This window comes from Ursus maritimus, unplaced genomic scaffold (genome assembly GCF_017311325.1).
Source record: "Ursus maritimus isolate PB19 unplaced genomic scaffold, ASM1731132v1 scaffold_18, whole genome shotgun sequence".
NCBI lineage: Eukaryota > Metazoa > Chordata > Mammalia > Carnivora > Ursidae > Ursus > Ursus maritimus.
Genome location: NW_024424230.1, coordinates 17683259 through 17708136, shown reverse-complemented (window position 1 = coordinate 17708136; position 24878 = coordinate 17683259). Strand labels below are relative to the sequence as shown.

The following is a 24878-nucleotide window of genomic DNA, read 5'->3' as shown; positions in this document are numbered from 1 at the left end:
TAGCGCCCTTCTCCTGGGGGCCCATTCTAGATTTTCAGCATTTCTAGGGAGGTCCAACCTTCAGTCCCCATACTAGTTTCCTTTTGCTGCTCTAACAAAGGATCAACAATTTTTGGCTTAAAACAACATAAACTTCTTTCCTCACAGCTCTAGAGGTCAGAAGTCTGAGATAAGTCAGCAGGGCTGCGTTCTTTCTGGAGGCTCGAGGAACGGATTTGTTTCCTTGCTTTTGCTACTTTCTAGAGACTGCCCGTGTTCCTTGACTCATGGCTATCTTCCTTAATTTTGAAAGACACAGCAAAACCTCTTCCGCTCTCTGTCTCCCCCTCTTTGTCTCTCTCTCTTCTGACTCTGCTTCCTTCATCACATTTCCTATTCTGCCTTTGACCTTCCAACCTCCCTCTTAACAAAAACCTTTTGATTCCATTGGGCCCACCCCAATAATCCAGGATGATCTTCAAAATCCATGAATTAATCATATCTGCTAAGTTCTTTTTACCATGTAAGGGAACAGATTCACAGGTTCTAGGGTTTAGGACAAGGACATTTGGAGGGAGGCATTATTCTGTCTATCACACTCCCTAATGGTTAGTATGAGTGAATGATGCAATCATATTTCTTCCCAGCTAGTGACGGGGAGAAGAATGGCGAGACTCGAGAGCTGGGTAAGAGGGGGATGTTGGATACTAACAGGGGGTAAGAGTGCAGAATTGAGAGATAGAAGTGACACAGTATTGCTTTCAGTGACTTTCCCCCTGGTTTTATGTGACTTTTTCAAGAAAAAAAGCAGTCAATATAACAGACCCCAATCCTCCCAGATTACACAAAATTTGGTGTTTTTCTACAATAGACTATTACTCTGCCAAAAAAAAGTAATGAGCTACTGGTACATACAACAACATGGCTGAATCACAAAAATAAATTTTGAGGGANAGAGGCCACATACAAAGATTATTCTGCATGATTGCATTTATAAGAAGTTCAAGAACAGGAAAAGTAATATAGGATGGAAAAAAACAGAACAGTAGCCTATAAGAAGTGGTAATTGACTAGAAGGAGACATATGGGAATGTTCTTGGTGATGGAAATGTTCTAAATCTTAATTGGGGTTGTAGATACACAGGTGCATACATTTCCCAAACTGTATGTTTAAGGTCTAGGCATTTCTCTGTGTATAAAATTTACCTCAATTAAAATATTTTTTAGAAGTTAAGAAACATAAACGATAGATCAGAAGACTCGCACATCCATGTAATCAGACCTGTCCAAAGAGAATGGAGAAACTGATGTCAAGCAATATTCAAAGAGGAATTGGCTACGAATTGATGTGAGATGATGAATCCTCAGATTGAAACTGTCCAAGTGCCAAGCAGAATAAACAGAGATAAATCCCCACTTAGACACAGCATGGTGAAACTGCAGGATATTAAAGATAAAATTGTCAAAGCTATCAGAGAGAGATAGAGAAGGAGAGATTACCTACAAAAATGTGTTCATTAAACATGCTCATTAAACCAACCTTGCTCTTTTTAGCAGCAACAATGGATGCCAGAAGATAACAGAACAGTAGCCTCAAAGTGCTGAAGGAAAATGTAATACAAACTATATACACTGCTAAACGATCGTTAAAGAGTAAGGACGAAATAAATACATTTTAAATATACAAAAGCTAATAGATTTTTTTTTAACCACCCCATGCCCTCTTTGTATAAACTACTACCGGGTATTCTTCAGCAAAAAAGAAAAGTCAAACCAGAGGTAAGGAATGAGCCACCCAAGGAATCCAGAGATTGTAAAACATATTGGCAACTGTCATTAACTAGTAACTACAGTCAGGTGAAAAGACATTTCACTTTTATTTTGAAAGGTAAAATAATATAAAAGAAATGTAATGAATGTTCATTGTAGAAAACTTGAAAAATACAGAAATTGATAAAGAAAATATGCAGACCACCTATAGTCCAGCTCCCAGAGATTGCACTGCTCTTTCCACTGACCCTGTAATCATCACTGAGGCCTTGTACATATTCTTTGCAAGAAGATTTGTAATGATATACATTATTATATTGGGTGGTTGTTCCACAATTGATACAACCAAAATTATATATATATTATATGTATATGTATATACATATAATATATATATATATAATATGTATGTCACTATTTTGCAAGGATAAATCTCTAGCAAAGACAGTTCTAGGAGATTCTGACCATTGTGGCAAGGCCTGGCCTTTTTGGAGTAGATAGACCTTTTAGTCCCCCTCCTCTAGAGGAGTGCATAGGAGCCCTGGGTTGAGAAGCCAAAACATTACTTCAACAATGGTGCCCAGAATATACAGTGGAAAAGGATAAACTCTTCAACAAATGGAGTTGAGAAAACTGGACATTCACATGCAAAAGAATGAAATTTGGCCCTTAATACACAAAAATGAACTAAAAAGGGATTAAAGACTTGAACCTAAGAATTGAAACTATAGAACCCCCAGAAGAAAACATAGGGGAAAAGCTTCATGACATAGGTCTTGACAATAAGTTCATGGATATGACATCAAAAGCACAGGTACCAAAAGCTAAAATAGATGAGCGGGATTACATCAAACCAAAAACTTCTGCACAGTGAAGGAAATAATCAACAGAGTGAAAAGACGACTTACAGAATGGGATAGAACATTTGTAAACCATGCATCTGATAAGGGGTTAATTTCCAAAATATATAAAGAATGGCAACTCTATAGCCAAAAACAAACAAATAATATTAATAACTCAACTAAAAAATGGCTACAGACTTGAATGGACATTTTTCCAAAGAGCACATACAAATGGCCAACAGATATATGAAAAGATGTCCAACATCACAATCATAAGGGAAATGCAACTCAAAACCACACTGAGATATCATCTTACATCTTTTAGGATGTGATTATTAAAAAATAATAATAACAACGAGTTGTTGAGGATGTGGAGGAAGTGGAAGCCTCACAGGTTGTTGGTGGGAATGCAAAATGGTGTAGCGATGAAAAGCAGGATGGAGTTTCCTCGAAAAATCCAACGCAGAATTACCAGATAATCCAGCAATCCCACTTCTAGGTATATGTCCAGAAGAATTGAAATCAGGATCTCTGAGAGGTATCTGGACTCTCATGTTCATGGCAGCACTATTCATAATAGCCGAGAGGTGGAAACAACCTAAAGGTCCTTCAGCAGATGAATAAAGATTATGTGGTACATACATACAATGGAATATTACCCAGCCTTTAAACAGAAGGAAATCCTCCAATATGCAACAACATGGATGAACCTTGAGGACATTATGCTAAGGAAAATAAACCAGTCACGGAACAATAAATACTGCACGATGCCACTTATATGAGGTATCTAAAATAGTCAAAGCTATAGAAATAAAGAATCAAACGGTGGTTGCCAGAGGCTGCAGGGAGGGAGAAATAGGGAGTTACTAGTCAATGTGTATAAAATTTCAGTTATGCAAGATGAGTGAGATGTAGGGGTCTACTGCACAGTATTGTGCCTACCGATAACAATACAGTTTTTATACACTTAAAAATTTGTTAAGAAGTTGGCTCTCATATGAAGTGTTTTTATCATAATAAAATTTAAAATGTTGCTAATCTTTTTTTAAAAAGATGTTATTTTGGGGGCACCTGGGTGGCACAGCGGTTAAAGCGTCTGCCTTCAGCTCAGGGCGTGATCCCAGCGTTATGGGATCGAGCCCCACATCAGGCTCCTCCGCTATGAGCCTGCTTCTTCCTCTCCCGCTCCCCCTGCTTGTGTTCCCTCTCTCGCTGGCTGTCTCTATCTCTGTCGAATAAATAAATAAAATCTTTAAAAAAAAAAAAGATGTTATTTTGAATCTACCTCTAGCAATTCAAGAACCAGCCAGTTTGCCTCTCTGGGCTCCCTGATTCTCATAAGTAACACTCCAAAAATAACTCTCCCTTCCCCAGAAAAGGCCCTGGCTCTAACGTAGTGGAAACTTCTCTCTAGTTCCAGCTCCCTGGGCAAGTGACCCTGAGAAGCAAGAGTTGCTTTCAGAGAGGCCGAGGCTGAAACCGCACCCCTGGGTGGGATCGGATTTCCCCAGGGAAGACTGACCAGGGTGCTGCGCAGGTGGCCAGATCAGCTTCCTTCGTGCTCACTCCCTAGGGCCGAAGGTGGCCTGCCTCCTCCACCTCCACCCTTCATGCTGAGCAGCCCCACAGGCCAACGTTCTGCTGCAGCACTTCCCACAAGCAGATGACAGGGAGGGCCAATCTTCTGGGATCCGGGAAGAGGCATAAAGTGATCTATCGCAAAAATCTGTTTTTGCTTTAAAAATGCATGTGCTTTTTGTATTTTATTCCACACTCTTTCTGTATTTGTTTTACTGTAAAAATCTTTCCCCCATTCTCCAAGTAAAATTGATACACAGCGTGGAGAGGCACCACATTCCTCTTTTGGCTTTAAGTGCCTCCCAGCACATGTGACACCTCCCACAGAGGGTACACTAGCTGGTGAGAGAAGCAGGGGGTCTCTCAGGACTCCTCCTTCCACCCCCACCCTCGGTGTTTGTTCAGCACCTGCTTCTAATCCACCATTTGGAGGCCCCTCCGATTGTCACTGCTGGATTCATACTTGACCCTCAGGGTCAGCAGCCTTGGCAGTTCCTTCAACCCAGACACCCCCTTTGTTTTACAGGAGGATGCCCTATTGCAGACCTTAGACCCACAGAACCCCATTTCCCAGCAACGTGAGGACAGGAGGGCAATTCTGACAGCACAGTCAAAAGTTCAGTGTCCTGGGGGACAGTATCAGCTCAGGCCACCCTAGCCAGACCCCTCTTGCCAACATTCATATCTAGGTAAATCTAGCCAAAGAGAATACCTAGGGCAGCTGGAAAGAAGAAAAGTGGGGTGGGGGTAGGGAAGAGGATTAGCAGAGCAACAAAACAACAGCCTACACACTGAAATGCAGGCAACCAGCCCCAACAACCGTGTGGGTCACCTCTACAGGGGCACCAAGGTGTTTGGCTCTGGTGGGTAAAGGTTGCCACCTCACACCTAATGTCTCACCCAACCAAGAGCAGACCCACCTCCCCAGAGAGGAACAAAGCCAGCTATTTGGGCCCTTGGGATAGACCAACTATTGGCACATTTTGCAAAAACACTTGCTCAAGTCATTGGTGCCTCAGAATAATTGTTTCCTTTCTCTCCTACTTCAGTACTGGCAGCCTGGAATTTTCCATGAGAAACAACTGATGGTCCCAGCCAGGAATTTCTAGAAATCATTGGTCTCCGGTGTTTCTTTGATCATTCATCTCTATTAGTAAAAAATTTCAGATGTGTTTTCAATATATGTACATTTAAAAATTTATAAATTATATACAACTGTACCTGTATGTTAGTACATTATAAAACATACACAGAAATAGGCATTTTTGAAGGATGAGTTGAAAATTAAATGCAAATAGATCTAATGTTTCTTCCTCTACTCCCTCCAGCCAGTCATCAGGTACAACCTGCTTTGGAATCCACGGCTGTAAGCAGCCTCATTGTCTGCTACTCTTCTGTTCCTTAAGCTTTGTTGGAGGTGCCATGTCTCTGTCCAGGCATTCATCTCAGATGTGCCAACTTGCTAAAGAATGTAAGAATGTAAGAATTTGTCACCTGGATGAATATGTCTGAGGGTGAGAAGAAGAGATGGGAGGCTTAACCACTGCCCTCGAACTCAAAGGATCAGCCTACACGTTCTGCAACAATTCAAAGTGCCTAAGTGACTGCTGTGTGCCTGGCACTGTGTTGGGTACTGAGCAGAGTACAGGGAAACCCAAGGATGAGTTGGTCATGGAGCCTGCTCTCTGGAGCACCCCATCTTTGCTACTGAGGGTGCACATATCACTCAGATTCAGGGCAGCTGGGTAGAAAGAGAAATAATGGGCCACGGGAATGTAAGAGGAGAGCTAAAAGGTATACGGTGTAAGCTGGTCTTTGAAGGATAAGCAGGACACTTCCACAGGGGATAGGGGCGAAAGGACTCCCCACAGAGGACCTTAAATGTCTCCAAACTTAGGTAATAAAATATGCCAGATGGGGCTGCCCTAATGAATATCCTGTCCCAAAGTCTATCGGATGCAGGAAAACACAGGAAGAACATGCCTTCACATAGAACTAGGCATGGGTCCCTGGGCTCCAGTTGGCTCTTCCACTAGTTAGCTGTGTGACCCAAAGCAAGCCACTACACCTCCCTGAGCCACAGCTACTTCGCCTCTTAAATTCAGATACTATAGTTCTCAGGGTTGTTGCAAAGGGTAAATAAAATAACACATCACCATCTACTATATAAATATGGTAAATGGGGGTTCCCTGAGAAGAACAGCACTAGAGGATGCCCATGGGATGGAGCAGCCCCCAGTGGCCTTTACTCTCTTTAGGGAATCCTCTGGATTGACCATTCATGAATGCGCGCCACAGCTTTCTGACCAATTTGTATTTTCATCCTGGCCCATCTTCAGGCCCACAAGTGTTTCTGTTAAGAGCACAGAATCAGAAAGCAAACTTTCTTGGTCCAAGTCTTCCTCTCCCATGTGCCAGCTGCATGCTTGTTAGCCAGCCCCTACTATGTTGGTCTCTTTTAAAAACAGCATGGAAGCATTCACTCAGCAAGCATTTATTTTGCACCTACTAGGCACCAGAGATTCTGTTCTGGCATATATAACAATGCTGGGAACAAAACAGACAGAAAGCCCAGGTCTGGAGGAGAATGTGTTATAAAATGACCCTGGAACATCTCGTCACCCAAGAAAACCAGGCAGCTATCCAAGGTCAAAGCAAAAGATCTCAAGACACAGCCTGAAGGGACTCCTACTGGTTGAGGAAAAGCATCAAGTAAGACTAACAATAACAACGGATTGAAATGCATCACATTGGTAAAAATCCATGAGTTCATACTGATATTTTTCAAATGATCACATTTTGAGGATGCTGGATGTAGTATCCTGACAACTGAAATAAATAAATAAATAAATAAATAAATAAATAAATAAATAAATAAATAAATAAAACCAAGCATTTAAGTCACTCTTCCCAAATGAGCTGTATATCGAGGTAATTCAATAGTTGATGAGGGGATATTTCACTCTATAGGAGTGGATTCTATATTTTGGACAATAAATGGAAAAGAAATGACAGAATGGTGTCATCTTGCAATCCCCCTAATGAAGGAATGGATCTGGGTATGGTCATCAATGCCTGCCCACACCACAAAAAGAGACAACCAGACATTCTGTGACTCTTGACACAGCACCATCTCTGAAAAACTCCTGGCAAACAACAAAAGCCAAACCTGAATCTCAAGAAGCCTCTAGATCTACCAGTGTGCAGGAAATCCAGGGGACAGAAGAATGTGTGAAATGCTATCACGGAAATGCAATCAGCAAGATCCAAGACAAACCACCAGTTTCTTCAACAATAACTTCAAAGGCAGGAAGAATAGAGGGAGGGGAACCCTAGGAACATTAAATGCAACCAATGGATCCTGCATGTCCTAATACAAACAAACTCACTACTGAAAAATCAGTTACATGTACATGATGGGTACAGAGTTTCAGTCTGGGATGATGAAAAGTTTGAGAGATGGATGGTAGTAATGGTCACACAACAGTGTGCGAATGCCACTGATGTGTACACTTAAAATTTATCAAAATGGTCAATTTTATGTGATATATGTTATCACAATAAAAAATCATTTGTGAGACTACTGGAGAAATCTGAACACTGACTGGTTATTCGAAGATCTTAAGGAAATGCTATGGTTGTATTTTAAGTGTCCTTTTTTTTTTTAAGATTTTTTATTTATTTATCTGACACAGAGAGAGAGAGTACAAGTAGGGGGAGCAGCAGGCAGAGGGAGAGGGAGAAGCAGCCTCCCCACCGAGGAGGGAGCCCACTGTGGGGCTCGATTCCAGGACCCTGAGATCATGACCTGAGCCAAAGGCAGACGCTTAACGACTGAGCCACCCAGGCGTCCCTTAAGTGTCCTTGTCTTTTAGAGATACATATTGAAAAGTATTTATGGATGAAATAGCACGATGGCTATCATTTACCTCAAATTAATCCAATGGTGTGGGGTGGAGGGGGTATGAATGATACAAAATCCACCAGGAGCTGGTGATTATTATAGATGCATGATGAATATAAGGGATTTATTATATATTTGAAATATTCCATAATATAAAAGATTTTTAAAAATCCCTTCCCTCGAGGTTACCATTTGGCTGTGGTAAAACAAATACATAAGCAAAATATATAGCATGTCAGATGGTAATGAGTGTTATGGAGAACAAAATAAGCCAGGAATATCAGAGGAAGTAAACATTTGCAAATTTTCATGCTAAATAAAATAAGTCAGAAAAAAAATAATGCATGATTTTATTTATATATGGAACCTAATAAATAAAACAAACAAAATAAAACAAAACTCATAGAGAACAGAAAATTAGCTACCAGAGGAGAAGGAGTTTGGGGGGTAGCTGGAGTGGATGAAAGAGGTCAAAAGGTACAAACTTATAGTTATAAGATCATTAAGTCATGGGTTGTAATGTACAACATGGTGCATATTTGAAAGGTGCCAAGAGTGTAAATCTTAAAAGTTCTTATCACAAGAAAAAAATTTTCTGTAACTACGTATGGTGACAGATAGTAACTAGACTTACTTGTAGCGATTATTTCCCAATATATACAAATAACAAATCATTATGTTGCACACCTGAAAAAAATATAAGGTTATATGTCAATTATACCTCAATAATAAATAAATTCACAAATGAAATACTAAAAAAATTTCAGAAATTTTCAGCCATATTTAAAACCAGGAGACTGGCTGAGTTCATCTACAGAATGAGTACAGATTAAAAAAAAAAAGTAGTCTGAGTTCTGAGTCTGGGGGTCCTTCATGGGTGACAGTTTAGGGAAATGAGTAGAATCTGGGGGTGGGGGATGAGAAGGGACAATCGGGGAGGGAAGAAGAAAACTCACAGGAGCGTGAAGTCCCTGAATCCAGAGACAAAAATGTTCCAAGAGGGGAGTGATCACCCGTGTTGAATGATGCTAATAGCCTAGTAAGCTTAGGACTCAAAGATGTATCAGTATTAGATTTAGCAATAGGGAAGTCATTGGTGATCTTGGCAGGAGTGGGTTCTCTGGAAAGTTACAGGCAAAAGTCTGGTTAGAGTGGCTTCTGGGGAGAATTGGCAACATCAAGAATAGACAACTTTTTCAAGTATATAATACCTTATTGTTAACTGTATTGTACACTTGAAATTTGCTGAGAAACATTCGCACCACACACACGCACACAAATGGGGATATTAACTATGTTAACTATGTGAGGTGATGGGTTAATTATCTTGATCTTGGTAATCACTCTACAATCCATATGTACATCAAATCATGACATTTTACACTTTAAATATATACAATTATATTTGTCAACTGTTCCTCAGTAAAGCTAAAAAAGAACAGACAACTCTTTTGAGGAGTTTTGCTATAAAAGGTAACAGAAAACTGGGGAGGTAGCTGGAGGATGTGTGGAGTCAAGAGAAGAAATTTTTTAAGGATGGGAGAAACGAAAGTGTGTTGGTAGGCAGTTGGGAGTGAGATGGCAGACGACAATAATTTGATGACGCAGGAGAAAAGAATGCCCTTGGGGAGGCAAGGGCAGACATGGTCTAGTGCACAAGTACAAGGGTGGCCCCTCATCCATGGTAACACAAGGGAGGGCGGATAGTATCACATCGACACAGACTCCTCAGGTGGTAGGACATGCAGCTGTGCAAGTACTATTCTGGTTGCTTCCATTTTCTCAGTGAAGTCATCATGTAAGAGTGAGAATGAGGAAGGGGGTATAGAGAGACGGAGGGGTAGCAGGTATCCACATGAGTGGGGTAGAAAACTGAAATACAGATGAACTGTTGGGATAATGCCTGCAACTTCATCATAAAGCTATAAGAATTCACTTAGATGACACATTTAAAGTGCATAGAATAGTGCCTACCATAATAAACACGCAATAAAGATTCATTCTTCATTTTTTTATTAGGCCCCTCTTCCTAAATTCCCCCATCTTCAAGAATTGCCACTACTTCTAATGTACAAAGTTGAAGACCCAAGTGTCTGCATTTGATAGTTCTTGGGCTGAACGCTTGGAAGACAGCTCCTTATCTCAAAGCCAATGGAGCGGTCACTGCCACGGACATCTCCCTGCCCGGAGAGGAATCAGCTCTGGAAGGCAGCCTTCCTGGCAGCAGGCACAGCAATAGAACACTGTGTCCTGCTGAGACGAGAGATCATTCAGATCAGGGAGCTCCTCACTGGTAATTACAGTCCTAGCTTTGGCATTTCCCCAGGACGTGGTGTGGCTCCTGGACTCCCAGGGGCTTTAGAGTTATGTGGTACACAGTACAAATAGGAAATTATACTTAGCTGCAGGGTGTGCTGGCTTGGGGGGCTCTGGGCTGGGATCCTCTATGGTGAGCTGCCAGCATGAGAGGGTGTTAACTTACAAAGATGACGATGAGTCATCCATGTGCAGACAGGAGCAGGTGGCTGGGGAGACACTGAGTGTGATGGTGGGAAGTACTGAACCAGCAGTCCAAAACCTTGGGGTGAAATTTTGGCTCTTCCACATGAACTATGTTACCTTGAACTATTCAGGTTCCTTTTCTGTAAGGAGAACTGGTGATGATGATGATGACAGCTTTACTCAGACTCTCATAAGACACAATCCCTGCAATTCTCAAGCACATGCTCCAAAAAGAAGGGAGATGGGAAGAGGCAAGGCACCTGTGTCAGCTGTCCTCTGTTTGCACCTCCAGAGCCACTCTCCACTCTGATCCAGTCTGCTTCATGCCCTGGGGTGCAGAACTCCATCCGAACTGCATCGATGGGCCTCCTTGCCTTCCGGTGTTAGGTTCAGCTAACCCAAGACCCCACTTGGAGATCAGAGACTGGAAGGAGTGTGAGGTCATGCATCTCTTTGCCATAAGTTGGCTACATCCCTCTACTAAAGGTCACAGCTCCTGTAGGTTGTTCTTCTCTTCACCTACCCTGTCCAAGTTCTGGTGGCCTGTTGCTTTCCTGCCCTTCGGGAAGGGGGTAAGAGCTCCTCGCTCTCATTAGCCCCATGATGCTTCACGATCCCTAACTGACTTCCCTAAGTCCTGCCTACACCTTTATTAAACGTTCTCTAATGCCCAGTTTGGTGGTATCTACTATTTCCTCCCAAGATCTTTACTGAGTTCTCTTTCCTAGGAAGTACCAGACTCTTATTTCATGCCTCAACTGAATGCAGAAATCATTGACAAGCACTTGAGTAATATTTATTGTGCAGTTAATGTATACCAGGTTTCACTTAGGCTACAAAAAACAAAAAAGCATCACTTTACTGCAAAGGACCTAAAATCTCACTAGAAAAGTCAAGGCATATGTACATCAAAAAGCACAAAAAGTGCCTTGCATGTGCTTAATGAGTCTATCCCTCCTTACTAGATGGTGAAACCTGCTTTTCAGTTGCTGTACCCCTGGGCCACTTGTCCAACCTGGTCCCCTACAAACTAGGTCCCCATAGCACCAGGAGGCATAATAAGCAAACTATAGTATAAAGCTTGTAAGATTTCCTATTGTAGCACATACTCTATGAGAATTTCCAGTTTATTCATCTGTGGCAACAGAGCTCATATTCATCTTGTCAACCATTTTCTTCTTACCTGGACCACTGTGGTAGGCTCCTAGCTGTCCTCCCTACTTCGACTCTTGCCCCCCCCTCCATTAACATTCTTCACATGGTATCAGGAGTGGCCTCCAAAACTATAAATTTAACCCTACTGCTCTACAGCTAACGACCTTCCAAGGGCTTCCCACTGCAACCAGGATAAAGTCCAACTCCACCAGCTACAAGGGCCTATGGGCTCAGGAGCCTACTTCCCTCTTACCACATGTCCATACTAACCTTTATATACCTCTCACACGCCACGTTAAGTCCAACTTCTGGGCCAGCAAGAGGGACTTGATGTTCCCTCTTCCAGGACCATCCGGCTGGCTCCTTGTTCTCTACTAGACCTCAGCTCAAATGTCACATCCTCTATAACATCCCCTTTTACAGTTTATACATAGCACCCAGCACCATATGCAATAATTTTATTCACTTATCATCTGTCACTCACACAGTATCACAAGAGTGGGACCTTGTTTATGTCATTCACCACTAGATCCCCAGAGCATGCAACGCTGCTTGGGCACACAGTATGTTCTCATTAAATATTTAGTGAATGAAGGCATAGTATTCAGCTGAGCTCAAAGATGCTCTGGAGGAATGTATTAGAAGCAGAGAGAAGTTCTTTAAGCAGTAGAAAGGGACAAATAAACAAACCTGACACCTTATGTTATTTTAGCAAATAACTGACAAGATCTGGTGGGCAAGAAAGAACAGTTCAGTCCATATGCAGGGGAGGTGTTGGACTACACCCCTGGGAGCCCTTGTAAGGCTGCAAGCCTGTCGTTCATAGACTGAGAGGGGTAGGAAGCCATGCAAAGCAGCCTCGCTCTCTTATACCCCCTTCCCCATTATCTTCTTCTCTTCCCTGACTTTTCCTTCATCTTCTCTCGTGGGTACTGAAATATTGCCCTTATCTAGTACTATCAGAAAAAGTCTCTCTTTAAGAGGTCCCAGAGACATTAGACCAGGGACTAAATTTTTTTTTAAATGAACATCAGAATTTAAACAATGTGGCATGGACACTATGTCAGTTAGGATGGCTTCGGGCAAATTAAACCCAAACTCAACTGGTTTAAGCAATAAGGAAGATTTATTTTCTCACATAGGTCATGGCAAAAGGATGCTGTAAGATCAGCAAGATCAATTCATTGCAAAGTCCTCAAGGACCTAGTTCCTTCTGTCTTTCTACCTTATGATCCACAGTATTAGGTTTGTCCTCAACTATCTCCCCTCATGGTCACAGGATGGCTGCCACCGTTCCAAACCTCACAACAAACATAACAATGTCCAGGGGAAGAAGAGCAATTACTCTTCCTTAGGAATCATTTTAAAACTGAGGTAATTATCTTCCTTAGAAATCCTCCCAGACACCTCCCTTCATGTCTCATTGGGCAGAAGGAGCTCATGCTCCCCTCAAAGCAGAATGTAGCAAGAAAATGGAATTACCATTTCTGCTCAAGAGCAGAATTGATGAAGAATTTCTCTTGAGCAGAAGACAGGTGTTGGAGAGTTTGCCAACAGTGCCAGTTATAGGCACTAGTCAGGAGTCTCCCTATGTTCCAAGTTACCCAAATTTCAATGTAATAATCATTGTTAAATTCAGTATATGAAAAGATTGCTTAGCCCTAAATTACAAAATAATAGGAAAATATGTAATTGATGAAAGCAGAGAAGTTCCTAATTCTAACTCTTTGGTGGGGAGTGGGAGATGAGCAGGGAATGAAAAGGAAACCGGAATGCTTTCTCAGAGGAGATGCCAATAATAAAGCCAACATACCTTGACATTTACTCTACACCTGGCACTGTGATAAGTGCATTGCTTAAATCACTAAATTTCATCCCTTCAATAACCCTCTGACACAGTTACTACTCTCTAACATTTTAAGATAAGAAACTGAGGCATGCAGAAATTAAGTAGCTTTTTCCAGGTCACCAATTTAGTTAACTGATCCCTGGATTCAAGCCCAGGCAGGGTGAATCCAGATCCATTCTTTTATTTAATCCCTGGGCCATTCTTCCTCCCTGATCTTGCAAAAAGCTTTTCAAAGGGACAAATATGAGTTTCCCCAGATGCTTTAATTACAGGTAGGAAGTCTAGGCAGAAGGAACAAATATGGGGCGCCTGGGTGGCTCAGTCTTTAAGCGTCTGCCTTCGGCTCAGGGCGTGATCCCGGCGTTCTGGGATCAAGCCCTGCATTGGGCTCCTCCACTGGGAGCCTGCTTCTTCCTCTCTCACTCCCCCTGCTTGTGATTCCTCTCTCTCTAGCTGTCTCTCTGTCAAATAAATAAAATCTTAAAAAAAAAAAAAAGGAACAAATACACCTGCTAGAAAGTTATTACCTGGTTCAGGCAGGAGGTATGTAGTACCTGGTTAGATGGTACAAAAAGAAAGAGGCACATTGAAAAGTATATTATTTTCAAAGGAAAAAATACTAGTACTGACATCGATATAATTGTTTATGGATGGGTGTTGCCAGAATAGTCTCATGTCAGCAACCTTAAGAAAAATTTAATTTCTATAAAGGATTCACAGGACCTGGAATTGAATTTAGAAAGCTATTCTGTGTCTAAGCAAGTTGGCTCACAAAGTCAGTCTGGTATTTCCCCCATACCTGCCACTAACATTCTCCATATTCTCCCTCCCCATTCCAAGGGAACGGACAGCCTTCCTCCCTGAACAACTGGCCAACAGATGGATGGACCCACTCCTGGTCCAGTCAGTGCCCAGGGCACAGCCTAGCACCAATTCTCCATCAGGATCCAAGGGCAGGGCGGTGTCAGCCAAATGGGGAGACCATGATGTAGGCCTCAGGAAAGGAGAAAGAAGATTGAAAGATGATTTCCAGGACTAGAAGGGTGAGGCTATTGGAAACAGTGATGTGGCTGGAAAACATTTAAAAGAGCTATTTTGTAGAAGGAAGGAAGATGTGCTCAGTTTTGAACAGGTTGGGGTTGAGAAGATGGTGGCATATCTAAGCGATAGCATTAGGGGGCAAGACTGGCATGCAGGTCAGGACTGTACACACGGGTATGAGATTCTGTCAAGCAGATCCGCTCATCCAATCATTGAGCATGGGTCTGTCCTAGGTTCTAGAGCTGCAGCAGTGATTGCAATAAAAGCCTCTGCTCTTACGTGGCTTATGTTCTAACAGCCAAGCCCTTGCAAATAAATGACCCCTTGCACAACCTCCCACACTATTCCCTGTACCCTGTGTGACCATGAAGAGAAAAGAGCAAAGTCAAAGTCATGTAAGTTCGTAAGACAAAACAAAGATGGTGAGCAGAAAATAAAAAAATAGTGGGAGGACATCACTAGAGAAGAATAGGGAACCAAGAGAGTATCATTTCATTAAAACCAAAAAGGAGTGAGTTTAAAGAAGAAATTAATGGCCATTGGGCCCAGGTTAGCAGCGAAGAAAAAGCCACTGAACTTGACATGAGGATTGCCACTGATCAGCTTTTAGCAATGGTTTTTGATCCCCACTGTGCCTCAGAATCACCTGAAGAGCTTTGAGACACACAGATGCCTGGGGGCTGCCCCCAAGATCCCAGTGTAGTTGGTCTGGGGTGGGGTCTGGGCCCTGGAATTATTTTTCAGTTGTTCAAGTGACTTAAATAAACAAGTAGAGTTGAGAAAGCTTTAAATAAGGCGATTTCAGCAGTAGAAGCTAGATTGCAGAGAATAAAAAAGAGGGTATTTTTTTTTCAGTAGTAGAACTAGCAGTCTTAACATCAGACAAGGATGTTTAGCCTCAGTCTCCTCCTGCCTGGCTGTGTGATTTAACCTCTGTGCATCTTATCTGTGAAATCAGGATAGAAATACTTGCTGTGCCCAACTCACAGTTTCCTTGGGAGGTCAAGATGGGATAATAGATGTGAGAGTACTTTGAAAAAAAGATTGAAGTGCTATAAAAATGTAAGATTTATATGGTTGTCAGTTTTTTCCCCAAAGATGGCCCTAAAGATAGTGATTATCAACTATAAAGACCCACGTGGAACCAGCATCCCTTTCCACTGAGCTCACAAAGAAAGCATCCTTTGATAAGTGCTCACAGCCACTATCTAAAGGTCTAAGGCTGTTTGCAACTCTCACTTTTTCACAGCTAGCCTGGCACAGGACCTATAATAGATGCCATTTCCACAGTCTTCCAAATCCTACCTAATATTGCTAAATCACACAGCCATCCAACATAAAACTCAAGAGTGAAACATGCTGCTATAGAGATTAAAAATTAAGTTTAATGTTATAAGTTTTCCATTTAGTTGTCAATCCTACTTGTTATACAGAATGGGGAAGGCAAAGGAGAGATTAAGAGGCTTCTGTGATAGCAGGCAATGCTGCAAGATCAGAACAGCCTAATTCCCCTGTCAGATGGGGAAAGATCATCCAAGATCTGAGCCAAAACCAACAGCAGAATTCATTGACCACCTTGGGGTCTACTTCAGGTACCTGAATATGCCTGTCTCTATAATATGTCATGCCTGATCCCTAGGAAATGAAGCAATACTCTCCATCTCCCACTCTGACTGCCCTTGAGGTAGCACCTGCTACCAGGTGAGCCGCGGTACCTGTTTGTGGTGACCAAGGTCCGCTAGGTCCACAGATGACAGATGTGAAGAGCAGTATGGTAACATGCTCTCTACTCACTTTTGCTTGATGTTTTCTTCCAGTAAAAATACAAGAAATACAATTCTTTGTCAAGTAAATAGCATACAAAATGGTTGAGTTTCTTTTTTCCAATAAGCAGCTTGAACTCAGAGCAAGAATAGAAAGATAGGCAAACTCCTACATAGGAATTAAGCCAGGTGTCAGATAACTGGTATAAGGATCAGAGATATCCTAGGGAAGATCAGTTACCTTGCTCTCGCCTCTGAGCCTGGTCTGGTTCCTTCTACCGCAGATGCCATGAGGGAGAAGGTGCTAATTACATTCTTGATCTGCCTGCAAGTCCTCTGACACTCTCCACCCAACCTCTTCCATCTGCAGGAAAGCCTGCTTCAAAACTACCCTCCTCAAAATAGAAGTACAGACACCCAAGCCAGACAGTCTCTCATCTTACCCCACCTCCAACAGCACTTAGACCCTTTGGCAAGGTAACACTGTACAAGGACAGAACAAAATAAAATTTTGAAACAAAGAGATAATAGATTCTTCATAAGTTTATCTTAATCATCTTATCCACTTAGAAGTTACTTCCCTTATGTTCAAACGTCCTTGTAAAAAACTAACCATGTGGAGAAAGGGGTACAGAAACCAAGGTGGGTACCATATCCTTGGCTCCTTTTTTAATAAGAAACATCCATTCAAAGAAGAATGAATGCTTCATGCCCCAGTGTACAAACCCTAAGCTTCTAGCATGAGAGGCAACAAGGTTTGGCGAAAAGAGGCATAACCATGCAGTCATTCTGTCCTGTATTAAAATTCCATTTTTTAAAAAGCTGCTGTGAAGTTGGCCAAGTTACTTAACCTCTCTGAGTCTCTTTTCCCTTGTCTATGGAAAGGAATAAAAATGCTATCACATAGCATTATTGTGAATGTGACTTGACATAGAATACGGACGTCCATCATATAAAACATATTATAGCTCAGTCTCTTTCCCCACCACTCCTGCTGAGACTGGATTTTTTAATATTCAGAAGTCCAGCAACCTCTTATCCACGCGAATTCCCTGTGAACAGAACACAGGAAATCTCAGCTAAGGTGCATGCTTATAATTGGGAAAGGGGGTCCAGAACCCAGAGAGAGGGTACTTAGCAATCCGTCCATCAACAATCCCTACCCATTTCCTCTGTGGAAGCAGTACCTATCAATAAATCAGCAAGTGGTAGTGCATTTTTAATGATTACACGGAAATTTTACCGACTTTTGTTATGATAATATACAAACAAAAGTGTTTTTTCTCCTGTTCTCAAAGATATGTTGTTGACAATTACAGTTTCAGAAGCATAAGGGACAAAAACTGACCCAAAACTCAAAATGAAAGCTAAAATTAGATTTCTTTTAAAACACCTCCCCTGATGGTACGTAGGTAATGTTATTGTGGCAGCTCTAACCGTGGGTGATTTCCTATATCCACAGTCAGTGCAATAAAAAGACACAATAGACATAAGAATAGCTTAAAAGTTAACTGTAAGATTATTGTTCAAGTAGCTTCTCCAAGTATAATACCTGAGCTTCTAGAAAAAATAATCACTGCAAACATTTGAAAAGTGGAAATTCTATGCAAGGACCCAGGAGATTAACACAATTGAACATAATAGCTCCTTCCAAACCATTTCCTAGGGACTGGATCACAAAAAACCTGAAGACAGCTTTCCAAATATATTTTATTTATTCAATGAAGAAAGGGCTACTTGAAGTTCTTGTATTCCTTTCACAAAGAGACGCTTCACTGAGCTTTAAAAGAAGCATTCGTCTGTAGGCACAAAATGAGTAATACCTCAGCTTCTAGAAAATGTAATCGTTGAAAACATCTGAAATGTTAAAATTTTATGCAAAATGTCTTTTGTGAAGATACAGACAAAAACCTTGAAATAAATATCATTTTAAACTGGTCTCAGCAATTATGTTTAAAAATTAATACTCACATGCTTGTGAATGCATAGAGCATCTCCAGATCGCAACAGTGGTTATCTCTAAGGAGATAAGGTTGGAGGGAGTTTTAGTGTTCCCAGTGCATCCCTCCTGTGCTTTATATTTTGTACTATGTGCATGCATTAATATTAATCTAGCTTAACATAACTAATTAAGTTCATTAAACAGGGTCTCTTCAATAGGTAAGACATTCTCGTCCAGGTGTATGATCTTTCTCTACAATCTGTCCTGGAGACCTAACTTCTCCCTACGCTGGACCTCAGGCAGTGTGTAGAGCAGAGGAGTTCCCTGCCTTCTTTCCACACTGAGCATCAGCTGGGTGAGTGTTCTGCTGGCACTAAAGGATACAATGAAAGGAAGATGCTGTCTCTTGGCTGACCCCACAGGATGGTTGGTCCTCTATCCCCAGGCTCCAGCCCTATGCAACCTTCCTCCAGTCCCAGAACAGGCCACCGCTCTGCAAATGAGTCATTCTGGTTTTTCCTTGGTTGCCCCTGGCCCTCCACTCTTAGGAGTAAGTAGGTTTTTCAATGTGGCTATGTTCTCTCTTCCTCAATAACCCTGAGACACAATGACCAAGAGAGGAAGTTAAAGCCCCTCTTTCTCCGAGCCCTGGACTACCAGTGGAACACACCGGAGCCACACCCTCTTCTGGAACACACTAGTGTGTGGTCTGAGCCACAACTTACTTAACCTCAGTGAGCCTCAGTTTCGTCATTCTTGAAATGCTGGTCATCCCTCAGAGGGATGGATTAAATGAGATCAGTTGTTAAAATGCCTAGGACAATACCCAACACATAGTAGGTGTGCAGTAAATGTTATATGACATCATCTTCCTCCTCCTCTTTTTCCTCCTCCTCCTCCTCATCATCATCAGTATTAACTGATTCTCACTCTCAAAAGATGATGCTTTCAAATTTCCCAGGGCTGCACACATTTCCAGCTCTGTCTCAGGGACCACTTACAACCAGTATGGAAGAGCGGAAAGACTGGGCTTTAAAGTCAAAGAGGCTTTACCTTGAACAAAATCATTAACAACAGTATCTTCAACTATGAAGTGAAAATAATTATACCTTCCTCTCCAGATCGGAGTGAAGATTACAGATTATGTATAAAAGGCTCCTGGCTCATAATAAGTCCTCTCTACATCTTGGCTGTGTTCACTTTATTTCAAGTGGTCTTATCTATTTGCTGGTCCCAATGTGCCTCTCTCTCTCATGCCTCCACATCTTTATTAAAGCCTGGCTGCCCCTGCGTGCCCTGCCCTCTGCTACCATCTCCACCTCTGGAAACCTCCATGCATCTTTTCTAGTTTCAGTCCCATCTGAGGGCTTTTGTGAAGCTTTCTTTGATGACAATGGCTTTCCCACCTCTGAGCTCAAAAAGTATCTTCCATGGGAAAATAGGAGGTAGAAACCCCGAGAGTCCCAAAATCTTTTCCCCCTGTGGCCACTGTTAGACCTATTAGAAACTAAGAAGTCAGGCAGTAATGTGCCGAAGGAACTCCAATCACATGTGGCCAAAGAGCGATTTCCCAGTGGGCTGTCCCTGAGCTCCCTGGACTATGATCTCCATGACATCTAGGAGGGGTCACTTGCCCTTCCAAAAGTCAACTCCCTGGCGCCTTGCTCAGGAGTGAGTATCTCCTAACAGAAAATGGTCAGTTGGTTCACTGATAAATTAAGGCATGCTGGTGCTTCTTACACATGGACAGGACATATCAGCTGATGTCCACCTAAGCAGCTGCTGTTCCCATCTCCCCACGGGCCTGCCTCCAGCTGCTCCTACATCCATTTGGTGCAAATTAGATTGAGCCAGTCCTCTCTTAAATGTTGGGCGGTGGTGAGCAGAGCTGCCAAGGACACAGCCAGCTCCTTAGCATGTCATCCAGGACCCTTCACAATCTAGCCCTCACTCCCTTTCTAGGCTTTTCTTATTTATGGCAGTCACCTCATTATCTCTTGGCATCCCTCAATCCCACCGTAATCTTCCCTGCCTCCTCATCTCCCCTCTACTAAGAATGTCCTTTTTTAACCTCTTTACCTAATGAATCCTACTCATACTTTAAAACCCAGTTCAAATGTTGCCTCTATGAAGAACCCTGCCAACCTGTCACAGTTTATGCCCCAGTTCTCCCATCAGCCCTCTATTGTTGAGCTCTCCACAGTATTACCAGTGCACCTACTCTACAGGACCGCCGAGTACCTGCTTACTTAGGCTTACTCTTCTCTCTCCCACAAGACCGCAAGCATTAGGAGGTCAAGGATGATTTTGTTACCCTTTATCCGCCCAGCAAGGTGTCTGATAACACATTTTATTTAATGAATTGATGAGAGAAAACAGAAATAAATGAATGAAGCTCTTTCTTTTTTTTTTCTTCTAAGATTTACTTATTTATTTTTAGAGAGAGAGAGAGAGAGCACAAGTGGGAGGGGCAAAGGGAGAGAATCTTGAGCAGACTCTGTGCTGAGCAAGGAGCCCGACATGAGGCTGGATCTCACGACCCTGAGATCATGACCTGAGCAGAAACCAAGAGTCCGACGCTCAACAGACAGTGCCACCCAGGTGCCCCTGAATGAGGCTCTTTCTAAGGAAAGACATCATCCTTCCCAGCTTTCCCATCGAAAATGCCTGGAGTCTACTCCTGGTAGGTATGAGTTGGTGAGGAACTAGACAGGGTCACAGAGCCATGTTCGTAAAAGGTAGGCAGTCACGGAGGTGGGAGAGGGAAGTACTTGTGTCCAAAATAACAGCTCCCCTAGAAAACCTAAATCAGAGGGGTCTTTCATTTCTGAATTTCTCGTTTTCACTCTCCTATTCTCCCATACAGGTCTCATTTCTAATGAAACTTGTTAAGTGATATTCTGCAGAAATGTCCTAATTATTTTTTAATTTACTAAGTAGCTATCCAGCCAGGCTTGAAAAATCCCATATCCAGTACTGCAGTTGCTCTGTGAAGCACCATCCCCAGGATTTTTCCCTCTGGTAATTGCCATTTCCACCTTTAGGCCTGGCACAGGATTCCTGCCCTCTGGTTCATTTTCCAGCTGATTTGGTTCCTCTACATTATTTGACTTTCGGTAACCCATATGCAATATGGGAATCATCCTACTAGGACTTTCTTTAGAAGGTTCAGAAAAGTATGCTAAACATAAGCAATATATCAACTTTTAAATCCAGGCAGAATAGAAAGCCTATTATGTTCTTTTTAAAAAGAGAACCAAAGAGCTTCTTGATCTTAGCCATTTTCTTTAGGAAAATAGCTCACAAATACATCCCTTCTCAAGCATTCTGTAGTGGGTCATTTATGGGGTCAGAGAAAGACACTGAAAACTTGCCCAGGCTGTTTAGTTCATACTTATTAACAGCTTAACACAGACCCGGAGCTGTGCCAAGGTCTTTACATGCCTTGTGTAATCTTCTCCCAACTCCTGGAAGGTTTTCATCCTGATTCTGCAGCCGAGGAGCCTGGAACACAAAGAGGCTGATAATTTACCCCAGGTCACATAGCTGTGGGTGCCAGAGGAAGCTTTTGAAGTCAGGGCTGCTGGCTCCAGAGCCTGAATGTGTAACCATTACTCTGAGCTCCATGGCATGTTCCCTGCCTTCGTGTTCAAGAAGAGTTTTTCCAATATGTGGAATTCCTAGACAGCTCTCTAAGGGAAGATCTTACTCTTTTTGGCATTTTACACTATATTCATATGATCTTCTCTTTAAAAGAAACTATAGTAATTATTCAAAACATAGGGTTCGAGTATTCATCATATACAAATATGCAAGCTTTTTCTAAGACTTCTTAAATAAGAAAGGTCCCATGAGAAAAAGAAGATTATTTGTGTCCTCTTGGCCCACATTTTAATTTTTAATTCTTTTTTCTTTTTGAGAGAAAGAGCGTGCAGATGTAGTGGAAGAGGAGTGCAGGGACAGGGAGAGAGAGAAGCCCAAGCAGGCTCCATGCCTAGCGCGGAGCCCGATGCGGGGCTCGATCTGACAACCCCAAAATCATGGCCTGAGCCAAATCAAAAGTTGGATGCTTCACCAACTGAGCCACCCAGGCGCTCTGGCCCACATTTTTAGATTTTGGTATAAAATGCCTTCCATGGGTGCAAAATGAACAACTCCCTTTTTTCATTCATTGGAAACAGACATTTGCATTCTGCGTGCTGCTGCCCACCACCAGACAGATGTTTTTCACAAGGGACCTCATTCAGTTCTCAAACATTTATTAAGTATGCCCTCTACATGGGAGAGTTGCTGGGCAGTATGTGCAAAGAGCAAGGAAGAAGATATGGCCCTGGCTTTATAGAAGCTTACAGTCCAAGAGTTCACCCCTTTGAGGAATTTGAGGTCCACAGAAAGACCATAACATCAGGTCCACCGAAGACCATAAGACAAGGAGTTCAGGAGAGAAAGAAATCATATCCCCCTCAGAAAGTATCAAGTATCCAATGCTTTATTGGAAAAGGTTCTCAGAGCCCAATGTCTCACCTCCAGCTTCTTTCATTAGTGCTTCTGGACCAGTACCAGGAGGACCAGGCCAAGGGTAAGACTAGGGTGGAGGAAGCCACAAGCTAACTGCAAGAACAGAACTCAAGAAATACGTGGGTTGCCTCTGAGAATACAGCAGCCTGACCGAAAATGGATTTTTATTTCCAATGGGCGTTAAAACAGGCAACATATAACTATTCTGAAACAAACTGAAGGTCAAGCAATACAAAGTGTTAGGCAATGAGCCTTCCTTTCACCCTCCGAGACAGCCTCTCTTACCTGGTTCTTGGGCTCCTTCAAAAGAGAGTTCTGTACATTTATAAAGTTCATAATGCCTTTAGCTTCTGGGCCTCGCAGGGCTAGGTTAGGTGGCCCATCCCCAAGACCTGGCCCCAGGGATGGGTCAGGAAAGTGGGCAATGCAGAGTTAAATCAGGGAGAACTGCTCCAGGGTCAACTCAGGAGCACTGCCCAGTTGACCACCTGCAGTGTGCTGGAACAAGGACAGGGAAGGAGAAGCCAGGCCCTCCACACTCACAGCTCACCTCCCAACTGTGCTAGGCGCTGCCCATGTTTTAGAGAGAAACAATGTATGTGGTGGGCATAGGAAGTGGATAGGGGAGAGATTCTGGAAAATTCTAGGGAGGTTTTAAGCGTTCACAAGGCAGGCTGGCCCCGCAGCTGTTAGGGCTTCTTGGCTGGGGTGCTGGCTTGCTGGGGCACGTGCTACCTTGCGGGGCCCAGGGCGGTGCCTCAGTGGTGAGGAGAGAAGCTTTTAAATGTCTGTCTTCCTAAAACCACTCTCTCTGCCTCTAGGAGAAGCATGCAGCTGGTATATAACCTCCACGACAGCAAGTACAGTTGTTTTCACCCTATCCTGTAATATATTTATAAAGTAATGAACGGTCCGTTGAACCAAGTTTGGGCGTCTGTCTTGCCAGGGGCACCTCCTTGCGCGAACCCTCACCCGGGGAGCCCGCGGACGTGGGCTGCAGCCTTCCAGCCTCAATTCCCCTCCCTCTGCTACCCTTCTTCCCTCCTCCCTCTTTGCCCCTCCCCCCGCTTATTCGGGAGATTAGAGTTCATTAATTAAATCCTGTGCTTAGATCGAACTGTAACATTATTCCAATCACATTTATCTTACAGGCGGCGGAGGAGATGGCAGCCTCGCTGGAAACGCGCGGGGGAGCCTGAGCAGGCGGCAGGGGACGCACAGCGCGGCGCGCTCCTTCGCCACGCCGCCGCGCGGACCCTCCATCTTCCTGCCCAGCCTCCTGGCCCCGCTCGGCCCTGCCTTAGGGGTCGGCTTCTCTCTAGGGCTCCTGCCCTCCCCCCCCCACCCCCGGGCCTCCGCGGCTCCCCTGCCCGGTCCCCCTCCCCCGCCACACACGCTGACACGCGCGCGCGAACACACACACACTCACACACACTGACACGCCAGCGAGCTGCTGGCCGCTCAATGGACCGATTTCCCTGCTTCCCCTGATCCCAGCCCAGCCCGGGATGAGAAATTGCAAAATGGCCCGGGTGGCCAGTGTGCTGGGACTGGTCATGCTCAGCGTCGCCCTGCTGATTTTATCGCTCATCAGCTACGTGTCCCTGAAAAAGGAGAACATCTTCACCACTCCCAAATACGCCAACCCAGGGGCGCCCCGAATGTACATGTTCCACGCGGGATTCCGGTGAGTGCGGGCCTCTATTTGAGCGCCCTCGGGTATCTGGTTTATTTGGGGCGGGGGGAGATCACAGGGGGGGTGTTTTGGCTTCTCCGAGACACTTTGGGCAAGATAACTGCGTGGTCCTTCCACTCTTCTCTCTGATTCTCCCTTCCCCCTCTCCTTTATTTTTTTTTTAACCCAAAGCCCCTAAAAGCCGTTGTTCTAATCGATGTGATTGCATTTCTCGTATTCTTCCTCGGCATCCCTTCCCCCATTTCAAAAACGGGGGGAGGGTTTAAGGAGAATGATGATGGAGGGAGAGGCGGTGTGTGTGTGTGTGTGTGTGTGTGTGTGTGTGTGTGTGTGTGTGTG

General features: G+C 43.3%; 1 protein-coding gene across 1 annotated transcript in view; it reads left to right on the top strand.

Moving 5' to 3' along the window:
- ST8SIA3 (ST8 alpha-N-acetyl-neuraminide alpha-2,8-sialyltransferase 3) overlaps positions 1 to 24878 on the top strand; it is a 140452-nt gene that overhangs the window by 106695 nt on the left and 8879 nt on the right. The window contains 4 exon segments of the mRNA XM_040632355.1: positions 22856 to 22904; positions 24047 to 24120; positions 24122 to 24171; positions 24173 to 24276. Coding sequence (XP_040488289.1) covers positions 22856 to 22904; positions 24047 to 24120; positions 24122 to 24171; positions 24173 to 24276 — 277 coding nt within the window.